The sequence below is a fragment of the Mastomys coucha genome, unplaced genomic scaffold (assembly GCF_008632895.1).
Source record: "Mastomys coucha isolate ucsf_1 unplaced genomic scaffold, UCSF_Mcou_1 pScaffold5, whole genome shotgun sequence".
Taxonomy (NCBI): domain Eukaryota; kingdom Metazoa; phylum Chordata; class Mammalia; order Rodentia; family Muridae; genus Mastomys; species Mastomys coucha.
This window is the reverse complement of record NW_022196911.1, coordinates 23,240,581-23,254,991: the sequence shown is the minus strand read 5'-3', so window position 1 is coordinate 23,254,991 and position 14,411 is coordinate 23,240,581. Positions and strand designations below refer to the sequence as shown.

General features: G+C 51.1%; 2 protein-coding genes across 5 annotated transcripts; both read left to right on the top strand.

The window, feature by feature from the left end:
* Positions 1-2,458: 2,458 nt before the first annotated feature.
* On the top strand, positions 2,459-11,185 carry Znf213 (zinc finger protein 213). 4 transcript variants are annotated; one of them, XM_031350723.1, is made up of 7 exons: positions 2,459-2,700; positions 5,171-5,685; positions 6,496-6,613; positions 7,064-7,141; positions 8,202-8,847; positions 10,908-11,048; positions 11,135-11,185. In XM_031350723.1, the coding sequence occupies exons 2-6, from the start codon at positions 5,287-5,289 to the stop codon at positions 10,942-10,944; spliced, it is 1,278 nt and encodes a 425-aa protein (XP_031206583.1). In that variant the 5' UTR covers positions 2,459-2,700; positions 5,171-5,286; the 3' UTR covers positions 10,945-11,048; positions 11,135-11,185. The 4 variants fall into 4 exon arrangements, with proteins under 4 accessions (XP_031206583.1, XP_031206584.1, XP_031206582.1 ...); XM_031350724.1 differs by having other exon boundaries at positions 2,459-2,833; XM_031350722.1 differs by having other exon boundaries at positions 2,459-2,904.
* A 933-nt stretch (positions 11,186-12,118) lies between these two features.
* LOC116077443 (putative caspase-16) lies at positions 12,119-14,013 on the top strand. Its single transcript, XM_031351988.1, has 6 exons — positions 12,119-12,340; positions 12,475-12,642; positions 12,731-13,119; positions 13,359-13,475; positions 13,844-13,891; positions 14,009-14,013. Exons 3-6 carry the CDS (start codon positions 12,978-12,980, stop codon positions 14,011-14,013), a joined length of 312 nt encoding a protein of 103 aa, XP_031207848.1. The 5' UTR covers positions 12,119-12,340; positions 12,475-12,642; positions 12,731-12,977.
* The last annotated feature ends 398 nt before the right edge of the window (positions 14,014-14,411 follow it).

Here is a 14,411-nt window from a genome sequence, read left to right as displayed (position 1 = left end):
TAGTCCAAGGGATCAGATGCCTGCTTCTGGATTCTAAGGATACCCACACACACGTCAGACACACAATCACATACACGTTTTAAAAAGTCAAGTTAGTAAAATGTACGTTATGTGTGTCTTACTGTAGTCAAAACACTAAGACTAAGAGAGCAGACTGGACTGCCATCCCCACTGGCTGTATGCTCTTGGGCACGGTGCTTCTCTGTATAGACAGCATCATACCATTGTATGCTCTTGGGCACGGTTTTCTTCTCTGTATAGACAGCATCATACCATTGTGTATGTGTCTGGATCTGAGGAAAGAATGTACACAAATGCCTTAAGTGATGCTAGGCAGTGAGAGCGTGCTCAGGGTACATGGTGTGTTGTACTTGATTCTCTGCACCTTCGAGGTGTAGGAAGACCTTCTAACTTAGAGGTTTCTTGTTCAAGACTACATGTGTGAGCCTTGGAAGTAGTGGATATTGGGTAATTAGTGCTGCCTCACCGGTGGGCTCGGGCCATTAGGGTGAACTGTTCTTGTTTCTGTACTACACTGCTGTCTATAGAGAGGGCTGTATAGTAAGACCCTGTTTCAAAACAAATAGACCAAACAAATGGAGAATATTGAGAAGACACCTAATATTGACCTCTGGCCTACACATACACTCTTATACACACACACACTTACACATGCAAGCACATGTATGTTGTATTAAAATGGTGGCTCCTATGGACAGATAACACCAGGTTAGCACAGTTCCATGGGAGAGAGGTTTATTGGGGATGGAGGGAGGACAAAAGGGGGTGATGAAGGAGGAGGAGAAAGAGGAAGAAGAAGAGGGAGAGGAGGAGGAGGAGGAGGAAAAGAAGGAAGGTCTGAGAGGGGAGAGCATTTAGGTGAAAGACCAGGAGTTAGAACTGAACGTCCATACATGAGCTCAAAAGGTGAGATGAGGAGAGGTCGCTTGGGGAAAGCTCATAGCCTGAAAAGAGGCAGAGGTAGGAGTTTCACCCAATCGAGGTGAAGTTCCTGTGATAGCTTGACAAGAGTGGTTTGCATTAGTTACTGATCCTCCTTTAGTCGTAAGTAACCACCGCTCCTTCCGGATAGTGGTGTGTGGAACAGGAGAATATGGAACTTGAATATGTATGCAAACTTACGACCCTCACACATGTACTTTACTGGCTTACACAAAAGACAGCCAGAGTTTGTCTCCCACCACCCGTGTGGTGGCTCACAACCATCCGTAACTCTAATGTCCTCTTGTGGCCTCCAGAGGCACCAGGGATGAATGCTGTGCATCTGTACACATGGAGGTGAAATACTTGTATCATAAAAAATTTTTAAAAGGAAAAGAACACACAACACACTGTGACATACTATAGCTCTCACAGCAGTGAGATGTTTTCTTTCTTTGTTGTTTGTCTGTGTATTTTATTTCAGGGGTGTGGGAGAAGGTTGCAAAGGGGAGGATATGAGGAGCTGGGGAGATGAGTAGATCTGGGGTGCATGACATGAAATACAGCCTTCGCTACTCCAAGCAGGCAAAACCACTCAAGAGTTTCACACGGTCTGATACAGCAACACCAGGAAAGACAACCCAAGAATCTCCCAGCCTGCTGAGCATCCTGGGAGGGGGAGTTTGGACAACTACAGCCTTGCCTTTTAGCAATCAATTACAGGAGGAAATGTACCCTCTGTAGTCTACGTGGACATGGCTTCAGGGTATCTAGAATCCAGAGGCTTGTGACAGCAAGAACTGATGCCTGTCTCAAAACAGCCCTTGCCTAAGCTTCAGGGACAATAAGCTTTGATTAATGTGTAGTTCTCTCAAAGTGTCCATTGAGCTTTTCAGATAGCTAGTGCTGGCATGAGGTCAATCCAGATGTCTGTCTGATTAACAGTTCTTTTGCTCAAGGAAGCAAGGGAGAGAGTCCGACATTGCCACACGGAGTCAAACTGTCCGGTTCTGGTTTTTGTCTATTTATAGGAAAGTAAACTTCAAGTATGTTTACAACATAAAGGTAATTTACCATTAACACCAATAGTGGCTTTAACAAATTGCAACAATTTATTAAACACATGCCGGGGCAGAGGTGGACCTCCTGCTCAGTGTCCCTAGGCATCAGGACTCCTTGTTCCGCAGCTCAGTCAAATGTAGCTGCAGGAGATACTGACCATGACGGAGGCTCCGCTCTAATTAGACTGCACTTTTCAGGAAGATCCGAGATCTCCCAAGCACCGGACTTAGGTGTAGTGCGACCCAGAAGGCGAAAATGAGACTCCTTCCAAATTTCTAGCTCCAGGGTGTCAGATTGGCTAGCCGTGAGAATTCTCCCTGGTCATTGGCTACCCGTCTCGGACAAACGGCATTCTGGACAGTACGAGCGCCAACTGCGTGTTCCCGCGCATGCGCCAGCTAGCTTCCCAGAGACCCCCGCGCGAACTTCCGGCCCCGGGAGCTGCTGGGGAAGCTCTGAGCAGCTGCGCGGCTCTGGGCGGCGTGTCCTGGGGGCGGGACCGCGTTTCGCTCAGAAGGGCTCCTGGGGATTCGGCGTTCCAGGCGCCGGCCCGAGAGCACACGCTCCTCAGAGCAGCACAGCCGCCCGCGCGCAGCTCCAGGCTCTCCGGGTCTCCGGGCAGCACCGCTCAGCCCGCCGCCCTCACCAGGCTGCTGGGGACCGTCCCCGACTCCCACGTCCTGCCGAGCGACCCTGGTGAGTCCGGGCCCTCCCTGAGGACACCTCCTCGGTCACTGGAGAATAAGGCAGAAGGCTCGCCAAGAGAAGCGTAAATGAAGTGCTTGTGGTAGTGGAGAAGAATTGGAAACCGCCCGCATGCATCACTCGGGTTGGTTGAGAAACTGAAGTACCCCCATGCCGCGGAAGCTTATACATTCACTTACGAAGAAACGTTGCTAGGTGAAAAATGGTTTGCTCATAAGATCTCATTTATGTAAAACACACATCAAGTGCTTGTAGATCTGAAGATAACAATTTTCAGGAAAAGCACAGGAAAGAATATGACACCGTCATTTATCAGATTGTCAGTGAATCAAAAAGAAGCATTGATATATTAACACTTAACGTTCTTTAATTTATGATGTTCATGCTAATTAGACTGTTGAAATAAAAGAGAAAAATTCAAATAACACTTATGAGAGTATGTGAAGTAGTAACAACACAAAATACAAATAGATGCCATCCATTTATATATAGTTGTGAATAAATGGTGTTGGGTGGTGTCCCTGAGGCCTCATATACCATCCATCCCTTACTTGGAGTAAAGTGTTTCTGGAATTTGTAAGCTTTTTTTTTTTTTTTTTTTAACAAAGATTTTTATATGTCTTAAGTGTTTGCTTTCATGTATGTAAGTGTACCACATGTATGTAGTGTTCAAGAAGGGCCAATAGAGGCTGTCAGATACCTCAGAACTGGAATTACAAATGGTTGTGAGCCTCCATGTGGATGCTGGAAATTGGATCTGGGGCCTCCACAAGACAAAGACATACTTTTGACCACTGAGCCATCTCTCCAGCCCCATAAATTTGTGAGTTTTTAAATTTGAGAAAAATAACAGTATGGCCTATCAATTATAAACACAATAATTATAATTTTTTGGTTTGTTTTTTGAGACAGGGTTTCTCTGTGTATACCTGGCTGTCCTGGAACTCTGTAGACCAGGCTGGCTTCAAAGTCAGAGATCCGCCTGCCTCTGCCTCCCAAGTGCTGGGATTAAAGGCGTGTGCCATCACTGTCTAGCCCTAAACACAATAATTATAATTTTTTAAAGTCATTTTTGCGCTATAGCCCAGACTGATTTTTAACTTTGGCCACTCCTGCCTTGGTCCCTATAGTTCTTGGATTAGATATGCACCACTATGCATGTACTGCTATGCCCAGTGAAATTTTACAGTTGAAGTATATCTGCTTAAAAACATACCTTAAACTTGGGAAGCAGAGGCAGGTGGATTTCTGAGTTCAAGGCTAGCCTGGTCTACAGAATGAGTTCCAGGACAGCCAGGGCCACATAGAGAAACCCTGTCTAGAAAAACCAAAAAAAAAAAAAAAAAAAAAAACCTAAAAAACGAACAAAAAACCCCCATACCTTAAGAATAGCTCAAGTGATGGCACATGCCTCCCACCCAACACTTGGGAGGCAGAGGCAAGAGCATTTCTAAGTTTGGGGCCAGCCTGATCTATGAGTGAGTTCCTTGATACACAGAGAAACCTTGTCTTGAAAAACAAAACTAGAGCCGGGGAATGGTGGTGGTGCACGCCTTTAATCCCAGCACTTGGGAGGCAGAGGCAGGTGGATTTCTGAGTTTGAGGCCAGCCTGGTCTAGAGAGTGAGTTCCAGGACAGCCAGGGCTATACAGAGAAACCCTGTCTTGAAAAACCAAAACCAACCAAACAACAACAAAAAATAAAACTAAAATAGCTCAGTGATTTAAAATGTTTTCTTTAGAATTAGTTATTTTATTCTATGTGTGTGAGTGTTTTACCTGCATAGATGTATGCATACTATCTGTAGAACTGTTGCCTGAGGAAGTCAGAAGAGGGGGCTGGACCTCCTAGAATTAGAGTTACAGAGAGTTGTGAGCCACCATGTGGGTGCTGCAAACCAAACCTGGTTCCTCTGTAAGAGCAATAAATGCTCTTAGCCTCTGACCTATCCCAGCAGCCTGCTAGCTTCACAGACTTTCCATGTAGCCAAAGATGACCCTGAATTTCCTGTCCTTTGAACATCTGAGTGCTGGGACTATATATACCATCTCACCCAGTTCCAGGTAGTGGTGGGGATCGTTAAGCTAGGCAAACACTCTAACAACTGAGTTCCATGTGCAGCTAACTCAAGGAGTCTTTACAAACTGTAGACATGCTCAGTTTTGTTGTTAAGAGTGGAAAGTTACTATATATGAAGGTAAAAATAAGCTCATAGTAACAGTTGCTTCCAAATGAGTGACATTAGGTTTTGCTGTCAAATGGCCATGAGAAACCCAGATTTGGGATGTCAGATGTGGTGAAGGATTTGGGGTCTGTGTAGGGAATACACAGTTACAGAGAGCACACAATTGCAGTGAAGCATAAAGAGGCTTCAGAGGGACAGAGTAGGTGTCCCCCGACTTCCCTCCAGACTGCTTTATTCCCATCTCTCTCAAATACTGTTCTTTTACTATTTCCATAGGCAAGTGTGTCCTGATGCCAGCCCAGCTGTCACAGAGAATCCCTCTGGGAGACTGAAAGGCTTAGCTCTGGAACCTCAAGCTAAGGCTGACTGGCCCTGAGCCTTAGGCCAGGGGCATGGCATCCCTTCAGGAGCTCCAAGACCCTGCTCCTGGGAAGGAGGAAGGACTTACGATTGTGAAGGTGGAAGACTGCTCCTGGGAACAGGAGCCTGCCCAGCTGGTGGACAGCAGGGATTCAGAAGCCTGCCGTCAGCGGTTCCGACAGTTCTGCTACAGGGATGCGGGTGGACCACATGAAGCCTTCAGCCAGCTGTGGGAGCTCTGTTGCCGCTGGCTGCGGCCTGAGCTGCGCAGCAAGGAGCAGATCCTGGAACTGCTGGTGCTGGAGCAGTTCCTGGCTGTGCTACCAGGGGAGATCCAAGCCCAGGTGCAGAGACAGCACCTTGGGAGCGGTGAGGAAGCTGTGGCTTTGGTGGAGGACATACAGAACCAGTCACTGAAAGCCTGGCCACAGGTGAGAGGAGTCCATCCATGTTTGGAGCCTGAAGAAAAGAGGCCATCTTCATGGAGATGAGTCTCCACAGGGCCCAGAGGGCAGGGAAACCACCAAGTCCAGAGAGGCACAAACAAAATTCTCAAGGTAGCCTTAAGTAAATATCCTGTTTCTCATGACTATTGGATTTGAAGTGGTTATGGTCCAGAAATGTGGGTTTTGTTGTTGTTTTTGTATGTTCGTTTGTTTGAGACAGGTTTTTCTCTTATAAACCCTGGTTGTCCTGGAACTTGCTCTATAGATGAGGCTGGTCTAGAACTCACAGAGATCCACCTGCCTCTGCCTCCCAAGTGAGTCCAGAAAAGTTTTAGCTCCACACAACTATTCATGGTTTGCTGTGGTTAATCTACAGGGACACAGTACTACACATGAGAGCTCTAGAGGGGATAAGGAAGCAGGGCCGGGGAAGGGTACCTCGCTCTCTTGTGTTCTAGACTGGGAGATCTAGAGGTGGTGTACTAATACAGCGGGGGTGTGGGATTCTGCCCTTGACAGGAGGACCACCCCTGTCCCATTTCTCCCTTGCTAAGTAGCTATAATACTGGCCTTTTAAGGGACTGGTTCTTGTCTCTTGATCATGAAGTATCCTTGGGTACACAACACTGCCTGGTATCTCATTCTTTTCTGGATATTTTTGGGCCTCCATTTGATCCCTACCCCTACCCAACTCTAAGGGCTGTGTCCCATAGTTCCTTCCCAGGATTAAGTTGTATCATCCCAGACCTCCAGGCTGGTCTCTGTGCTAATGGGCATGTTATGGTTTCTGCACAGGATGAGTTCTCAGAGGTGGAGCCTAAGGCAGCAGTCCAGGGACTCCAAGCCACAGGGACTCCCCAGAAGGCAGGGGTGCAGAAGCAGCTACGTGCACCCCAAGAGCAGCACAGCCATGGTGAGTTAGACTCTTCAGTCAGCAGTGTGGCTACACAGGGGCTCAATTCCTTCTCTAGAATTGCCCCGAGAGAGACAGGTACCAGAAGTTCAGTCACACGAGTACATGCATGCATGCATTTGACGGGTGTGCACCTGCAGGTGTAGACAGAGCCATCTGTGTCAGCACTTGACTGGCCTGTATGAAGCTCTGTTCTTTTCCTTCAGCCCAGCTCCCTGTTCTTAAAGAGCAACAGACAGGAGAGATGTTGGATGTCTGCTTTGCCTCGGCAGCTGGTGTGAGTCTTCAGTCCTTTATGCTCTCAGAGGGCGTGGTGCTGTTGACTATTTAATTTGACCCCTCCTGTCCCCACTCACACACAGCTGCCTGGGAGACCTGAGCTGGGTTATATCTCCCCATTACAAAAATCTGTGGCATTGGGAGACATCCCTTTCTGTTTTTCCCGAGAAGAATGGAGCTCCCTGAACCCTGCTCAGAGGGACCTCTTGTGGGACATCAAGAGAGAGAACTCCCGGAATGCTGCCCTTGGTAAGCAGATTCGTCTGGCCCCTCGTTCAGCTGTACTCCTGCTTTGCTTCCTACCCTTCCCTGATCAGATTCTAAAGCTCGCCTTTCCCGAGTCTCCTCAACCGCCTCCTATGCTGTTCAAGTTTCCGTTGAGTTGTGTGACCAGTTGACCAGTGCTCTCCATGTGCCAGCTCTGGGCCAGCTCCATGCTGAGGGGCATGCAGGGGCGTTTTCTCAGTCAAATCTCAGTCTGGCACATTTGCCCCCAGATAAAGTCTGGGATTCAGTGAGATCGATGGATCATGTCAGCCACAAAAATGCTAAAAAATAAGAGCTCTTGTTACACCCCACTGTGTGAAGCTACACCAAGTCAGGCCCTTTCCCAGTGTCCCCTGGTCTCGTCTTACTTAACTGGCAGCACTCTGACTGCTTGGGGTTCCTCCCTGCCCAAGGTTACTGTGTGTCTTCTGCAGAGATGGGACCTAGGGAACTAGGGGACAACAGTAGCTACACGTTCTGATGCCTTCTGTTTACAAAGTTAAGCCAGCTGTGCTCTATGGACTAGGGGTGTGCTGTTGGCTTCAGCTGTGGGAAGTGGGGTACTGGCCACAGGGCAGAAAACAGGCAGAGGGTCTTTATAATGGCACATGCCTCTACAGAAGGGTCAGCTCACTGGTGTCCCCGAGGCTCCCTCAAAACTGCTTGTTTGCTGCCTTCTATCATCGTCCCATTAAAAGCACATTTGAAATAAAATTGCTTTTTAATATTTTTCTTTTGTGTACAGTGCAGTGAAGAACATGTGTGGAGGTCGAGGAAATGGTTTTCTAGGCTTGATTCTATCTACCATGGAGGTGGAGGTCGGAGGGTGGGCTCAGGTTTTGCGGCAAGTGACTTTACCCACTGAGGCCATCTTGTTCACCTATCATCCAATCATTTTGTAAATGTGAAGACCTAGGCTTGATGTGAGCCACAGCAGCCTGAACCTCAAAGCCAGGGAGATTTCCCTAAGTCACATTTCTTCAGATCTCTTCCCCAACCAGAATCAAGGGGGACTAAAAAGAGGCTTCACCCCTCCTTACAGGTTTGAGACCCAAAAGCCAAAAGCCCCCTGCAGAGGAGGCAGTGACAGCATTGTTGGGACAGACAGAAGTGCCTATGCCCTGGAATCCTGAGGAGGCTGAGACCGAGGTCTGGGAGAATGAGAACCCAACGAGAACAGCCCTGGACCTGGTGGTAGCGCGTCGGGGGCGGCCGCCCACTCGCAGGCGCCAGTTTCGGAACTTAGTGACCGAGAAGCCCCACAGCTGCCTGCAGTGTGGGAAGCGCTTCCGCTGGGGTTCAGACTTAGCCAGGCACCAGCGCACGCACACGGGTGAGAAGCCACACAAGTGCCCTGAATGCGACAAGAGCTTCCGCAGCTCTTCCGACCTGGTGCGCCACCAGGGCGTGCACACCGGGGAGAAGCCCTTCTCCTGTTCTGAATGTGGCAAGAGCTTCAGCCGAAGCGCCTACCTGGCCGACCACCAGCGCATCCACACAGGCGAGAAGCCCTTTAGTTGCAGTGAGTGCGGCAAAAGCTTCTCCCTTCGCTCCTACCTGCTAGACCACAGGCGTGTGCACACGGGCGAGCGGCCCTTTGGCTGCGGGGAGTGTGACAAGAGCTTCAAGCAGCGTGCACACCTCATTGCGCACCAGAGCCTGCACGCAAAAACGGCCCAACCTGTGGGGTGAGCTGATGGTGGGACCTGAGCAGCCCCCTCCCTCGCTCCCCAGGGACACTTACCGTGACTCTCACAGAATCTCGTCCTTCCCCCTGGGGAATTCTCCACTTACCTGTGACCACTGCCAGCCTGTCAAAGGGACGCAAAGACCCCTTTACTGAACTGGCCTGCCTGCTTCCAGGATCCTGCTGCTGTGTCTCCCTTTCTTGCTCTGGGTTTCTCTTCCGTTTGCTTCCTGGAGCTTCATAGTTTGCAGTTGAGGATCAGGTGGTATGAGGGCTCAGGCAGGACTAGGGTTTTCCAGAAACCTCCAGCTTTGCTTGGCCCACCAGCCTGGCTAAGTCTCTGCCCAGTCTACTTGTGCCTTCCAGGGGGACTGGCCTCCATCCCCAGGGGGCTGCTGGATTTTGGCCTTGGGAAGGACCATGGGCCCACACCAATGGGGATTTAGGTCCTGCGTTCCATCACAGCAGCTTCTTGGCCTTCACTGTTCCCCACACCCCTCATCCTTCCAAATTGTGACCACTCTGTCCTGCCCTGATCCCTGCTCTGATCCTCGAGATGCACTGCAGGTCTGAAGGTTAGTGGAGGTGGTGGCTGCAGCAGCAGGCTGACTGGAGAACATGCAGTCCTTCAGATGTGTGGGTTTTGTTGTACTTAACACTAGCACTCCATCAGCACTTTGTAGCTGACTCCTCAAGCACTGTATTTCTATGTTTTTAATCTGCATTGCGTGCAGATTCATATTAACATGGACAGACCATGGACCCTCCAAAAGGGCTCAGCCCAGTGGGCTTCAGAAGAGTTTGAATAAACATGGAATATTTGCTCTAGGCTGTGATTCCTTGGCTGGCTTTTCTGAGTTAGGGGTGTGGCCTATCTCTTGGCCTTTTGGTTTGGTCATGCTGATGGTTCATGGTGTATGTAGTCACCATGGAGAGCCACATCCTGGACCTGCAATCCCATGACTCCCCCTCTCTGTGTCAGTCCATATAGTCATGGTCTGGAAGTGGGGGAAGGCAAACAATGCTTGGGGTCTTTGTCGGATGGAACGAGCAAGAGGCTAAAGGAGGAATGACTGGCAGACTGAGGGGAACGCTGCCACTCCTGGGATGTGGAACTCAGAACTGCCCAATGTGTGCTTGACGCTGTCAAAAGGGTAGCTGCTGTTCCCAGACAGCCCTCAACATGTCTCCCCTGTCTTAGGACAAGCTGGGGCCAACACTGAGCTGCCGGTCCCTGCTCAGGACACTGAACTGCCGGTACTTGGTCAGGATCAGTCACTTCTTTGACTCTTGCCAATCCTTTTGGTTCTTTGGGCAGCCCTCAGGGGCCTCACCTGGGGATCGACAGAGACAAGATGTTCCCATCCCTTATGAACTGATCCATTTGTGCCAGCCTTTGTCCCCCAGGCTGTTTTCTTGGCCAGCCCCCATTTTAGAACATCTATCTTGTGGTCTCCACTATCCCTGTTTCCACAGGAAGGAGCTGTTGTATGCATGGGCTTTGTGCGCAGCTGTATGAAGGAGGAGAGGGTGGAAAGATGTTGGGGACAGTGTGAGGCCCTTTTTGGTGCTAGCAGTGCCCTCCTGAGGGAGACACTCAGGTGTAACAAGATCAGATAGGAGCATGGGCCAAGGACTAAGAATAGGACTTGGGCTCAGGCCCATGGCTCAGGTGGGGACATATGAATGCCAGCTGTGAAGTTGTCAGCCAGGGCCAGAAAAGGGAGCTGAACTGGGGGAGCCAAGCCCAGGGTTCTAAGGAAGGGCAGAGTCCATTTGGGATCATAAGCAGTTGGTAGGTGGCAGCAGCTGTAGAAGAGGGCAAGGATCAGGCCCCAAGGTCCTGGGAAGCAGAGCCAAGAAGTAAGCTCTGGACCTGGAGGAAGCCCCATTTGGTTCTCATGGCCTTCCTGGTGTCTGGGACCCTACAGGTGGCTGCACAGCTGGTGGATGCTTGGGACAGCTTGAGGAGGAAGGTAGTGAGATGATCTGCCTGGCCCAGCCTATTCCCAACACCCAGCTGGGCCCAAGCCCAGACCAGCTCTGGTTTTCCTTCCCCAGGGAAAATACAGCGTGCAGGGTTCAAGGGCAGCCTTGATACTCTGCAGTCCTGGGGTGTCTGCCACAGCAGTTGCTAGTGTGCATGGTGTGTTCCAGGCTCTAGGTTTTGAAAACTGTGAGAAGAGGGAGGTCCCAGTCCAGGTGAGCTTTCACCCCATAACCTTCAGCCCTTAGCCACTCACTCACATTTGGCTGGAACCTCACCAGACTTTGCCTTTTTCTCCTAGAGCTTCCTTGAGGAGCTGAGTTTGTTCCGGGAGCAGCTGGCTGTCCAGAGGGGTGCAGTGGGGTGTGCCCTTGTGGTCCTAATGGCTCCCAGGAGGCAGCTAAGGCAGACACCACTGCTGGTCAAGGAGCTGAGTCTCTATGGGGCCCTGCAGGCTTGCCCCAAAATCTTCCTGTTACTCTCTAGTGGCCTCAAGGGTGAGTGGCTGGGCAGTGACCCCAGCTTGGAGGGTGGGGGATGAACAGGAAAGCTTGGAGTTTCTGTCCTACCTACACAGCTGTGGGGTGCTTCTCCTCCAGCTGCCTGGGAACCGGAAGCTTTCCTTCTGCATCTGGGAAAGATCTGCAGTCAGCATCCTCACTGGTCACTGCTGCAGCTGCTGACAGAGGTGGGGGACCCAGAAGAAGGGAGGGCAGGCTGGGCCTGTCTCCCTGGGTCCCTAGAGCCAGATACAGTCAAAATAAGTCAGACACCCATACACGGGCTGCAGGACATGCCTTTGTAACTACGTCGGACCACCCAGACTCCAAATGTCCTTTTCACCCCATGACTTTGTCCAGAGGATTCCCTCAGTGTCACATGCTCTCCCTGCTGGCTTGGCTCCTGGTATCTACACTGAAACGTCCAGCCTCCCCCTTTGGCACTCATACGGGCAATGACTGCTGCCCTGTTCTATTGGAAGGCCTTGGTGGCTGAGATAGGCTCAGATTTGGTCTTGAGGTCTGAACATCTCCCTGGGTAGTATCTGAGTGATGTAGAAGTGGGGGCTGTGGGCCCCAGTTCTGCTCCATGGTACTCTCAGCCTAGTACCTCCCCAGATAATGGCGGCTTGGGAGTCTCCTCCACAGACTTATCACTCTGCAGAGAGGGTCCTGCCTCTGTGTGTATCAATCCCTAGAGTGAGGTAATGAACTTGAGGATGAGTCAGAGCCTAGGTCTTGCTTAAGTCCACCCTGACCTCTACTTTCTCTCTGAAGATGTGACCTCCAAAGTCTGCCCTGTAGCCAAGATCCTGACCCCTCTGCTTGGGTTGTAAGCCTTCCCCTGACCCCCAAAGGAAAGTTCTCTGAAATGTCCTTGGGCTCTGCCCTCCTAGCTCTTTTGCAGAGTGGCTGAAGAGGTTGCTGGGAACACCTACTGCCCAGTCCTTAGGACCTCCCTTCGGGGGACTCTGTGTTTGGGAGATGAGGAGCCCTGGAGACTGGAGGTGAGGGGCAGAGAGAGAATCCAGTCCTGTGTCTGCAGTTGCAGGTTGGGTGGAGGCTAAGGGAGACACAAATGGGGAAGAGGAGGAACTGGGGGTCCCCTCGGCCTACTGTGTGTCTCTAACCCTCTGTACAGTCAGACCCTGGGCCAAGCACACAATATGACCTGTCTGGAACCAGGGCTGCCCTCCTACTGGCTGTGATTCAAGACCGGCTAGGAGCACAGCATGATGTGACAGCATTGAGGGACCTTTGCCAGGCCTTGGGCTTCAAGATCACCCTGAGGACAAACCCTTCAGCTCAGGTTAGGGGAAGCCCAAAACTGGTGGTGTTTGGAAGGAAGGATCCCCCGACCCTAGAGTTCTCCTTCCTGGGCTTCTCCCATATTACAGGTGGGAAGCACATCTATAAGTCTAGCTTCTGATTTCCTGCTGTATGCATGGGTCAGTCACTTTCTTGCCTTGGAAACCCTGATCTTCAAGACAGAGACTGAAGAAGTGCCCCGAGCCCCATGAAGGGCAGCCAGGGGCTGGTTCAGACCTGACCTTACCACCCCAGGCCTTCCGGGAGGAACTGTCTCGGTTTCGGGAAAAGCTGGACACTCACAAGGGGCCTGTGAGCTGTGCCCTAGTGGCCCTGATGGCCCATGGGGGCCCACAGGGGCAGCTGCTGGGGGCTGATGGTGAAGAAGTACAGCCAGAGGTGCTGATGCAGGAGCTGAGCTGTTGCGAGGCACTGCATGGGCACCCCAAGATCTTCCTGCTCCAGGCCTGCCGTGGGGGTAAGGGACCCTGCCTCCAGCCCAACCCTTTACCCTGGCATTCCTCTGCCTCCCACATTTCCCACCCAGCTTCTCCAGGAGGCCTGCATGCTGGCCATTCCCCGCCCCTCTCCAGCTTCCCCTGGAGTCAAGCCAACAAACTTGAACCTGTATGAATGTTGCTAGCCCTGCAGGCCTGCCTCACCCCGAGATATCCTGAGGTTCCACTGAGTAAAAGTATCTGCCCCATCCTTCTCCAGGGAACAGGGACCCTGGTGTGGGGCCACGAGCCCTCCCATGGTACCGTCGTTGGCTGAGAGCACCTCCAGCCATCCCGACCCAGGCAGATGTGCTTCAGATCCATGCTGATGACCCAGGTGGGTCTGCTTTTCTTCTGGAGCCCAGACTTGGCACACTGGTGGTGGGAATCACTCACAGCATACTGCTAGGCCTGTCAGCTTGGGGTTTGCTGCCATCTCTGCTCCTGCTTTGCCAAGATTCAGGGAGGAAATGTCTCCCTAAGCTGTAAGGGACTCAGAAGCTTCTGATCCTGAGTCTGACAGTTTGGAGTTAGCAAGAGGACCTAGCTTCTCTGAGTTCATACAGCCTGAATGCTGGATGGCTTGTGGTTTTCCAGGCCTACACTCTTTCCACCGTCTAGTGCTGCCCTTGAACCAGAGATGACAAGGCACTGGGGCAGGTGGAGTCCCTGGATGCTGGTAATGAGAGTTGACTCTTTTTGCAGGCAGCTCAGGCCAAGCAGACATCCTTACTGTCTACGCAGCCGCTGAGGGTAAGTAAGAAGCTCATGGTCACTGTGGGCCTACTTTCCTGCCCCATCACCTGGAGTGATAGATAGCTTTACTATCAGGGAGAGTCCAGCTCCAGCTCAGTCACTTTCCTCCCGCAGGTTAGCCTTTATAGTCATAGTTACAATGGCAAGCTCCTGTCGAATGCTCCCTTGTGTAAGCTCTAAGACAGGACAGTCCTGCTTGCTTCAGACGCCTGTCCACCTTTGGTACCTAGCAAGTCCACAGTAAATATTTGTTGTATGTTGATTATATATACAAATATTCACTCTACAAATATCAGCAACTTCTTCCTGATGTAAGAAGTCCCTGACCTGTGCTGGTCTGAAGCCAGATACCCAGAATGCTCTCTGCTTCCCCTCTTTGCTCCTCCCACCCACAATAGGCCATTGAGGATTGGGATGCAGAGCACAGCAGCCCAAGGCTGACTCTGATGCCATCCCCTCACCTAGGCAGACCCCATCCCCTCACCTAGGCTGACCCCATCCCCTCACCTAGGCTGAC

Bases quoted from the DNA above. Each gene is read 5' to 3' on its own strand.
- Znf213 (XM_031350723.1), top strand. From the start codon at position 5,287: ATGGCATCCCTTCAGGAGCTCCAAGACCCTGCTCCTGGGAAGGAGGAA. The intron at 5,686-6,495 runs GTGAGAGGAGTC...GTTTCTGCACAG, and splicing joins CACTGAAAGCCTGGCCACAG to GATGAGTTCTCAGAGGTGGA. The intron at 6,614-7,063 runs GTGAGTTAGACT...TTTCCCGAGAAG, and splicing joins CCAAGAGCAGCACAGCCATG to AATGGAGCTCCCTGAACCCT.
- LOC116077443 (XM_031351988.1), top strand. From the start codon at position 12,978: ATGGCCCATGGGGGCCCACAGGGGCAGCTGCTGGGGGCTGATGGTGAA. The intron at 13,120-13,358 runs GTAAGGGACCCT...ATCCTTCTCCAG, and splicing joins GCTCCAGGCCTGCCGTGGGG to GGAACAGGGACCCTGGTGTG. The intron at 13,476-13,843 runs GTGGGTCTGCTT...CTCTTTTTGCAG, and splicing joins GATCCATGCTGATGACCCAG to GCAGCTCAGGCCAAGCAGAC.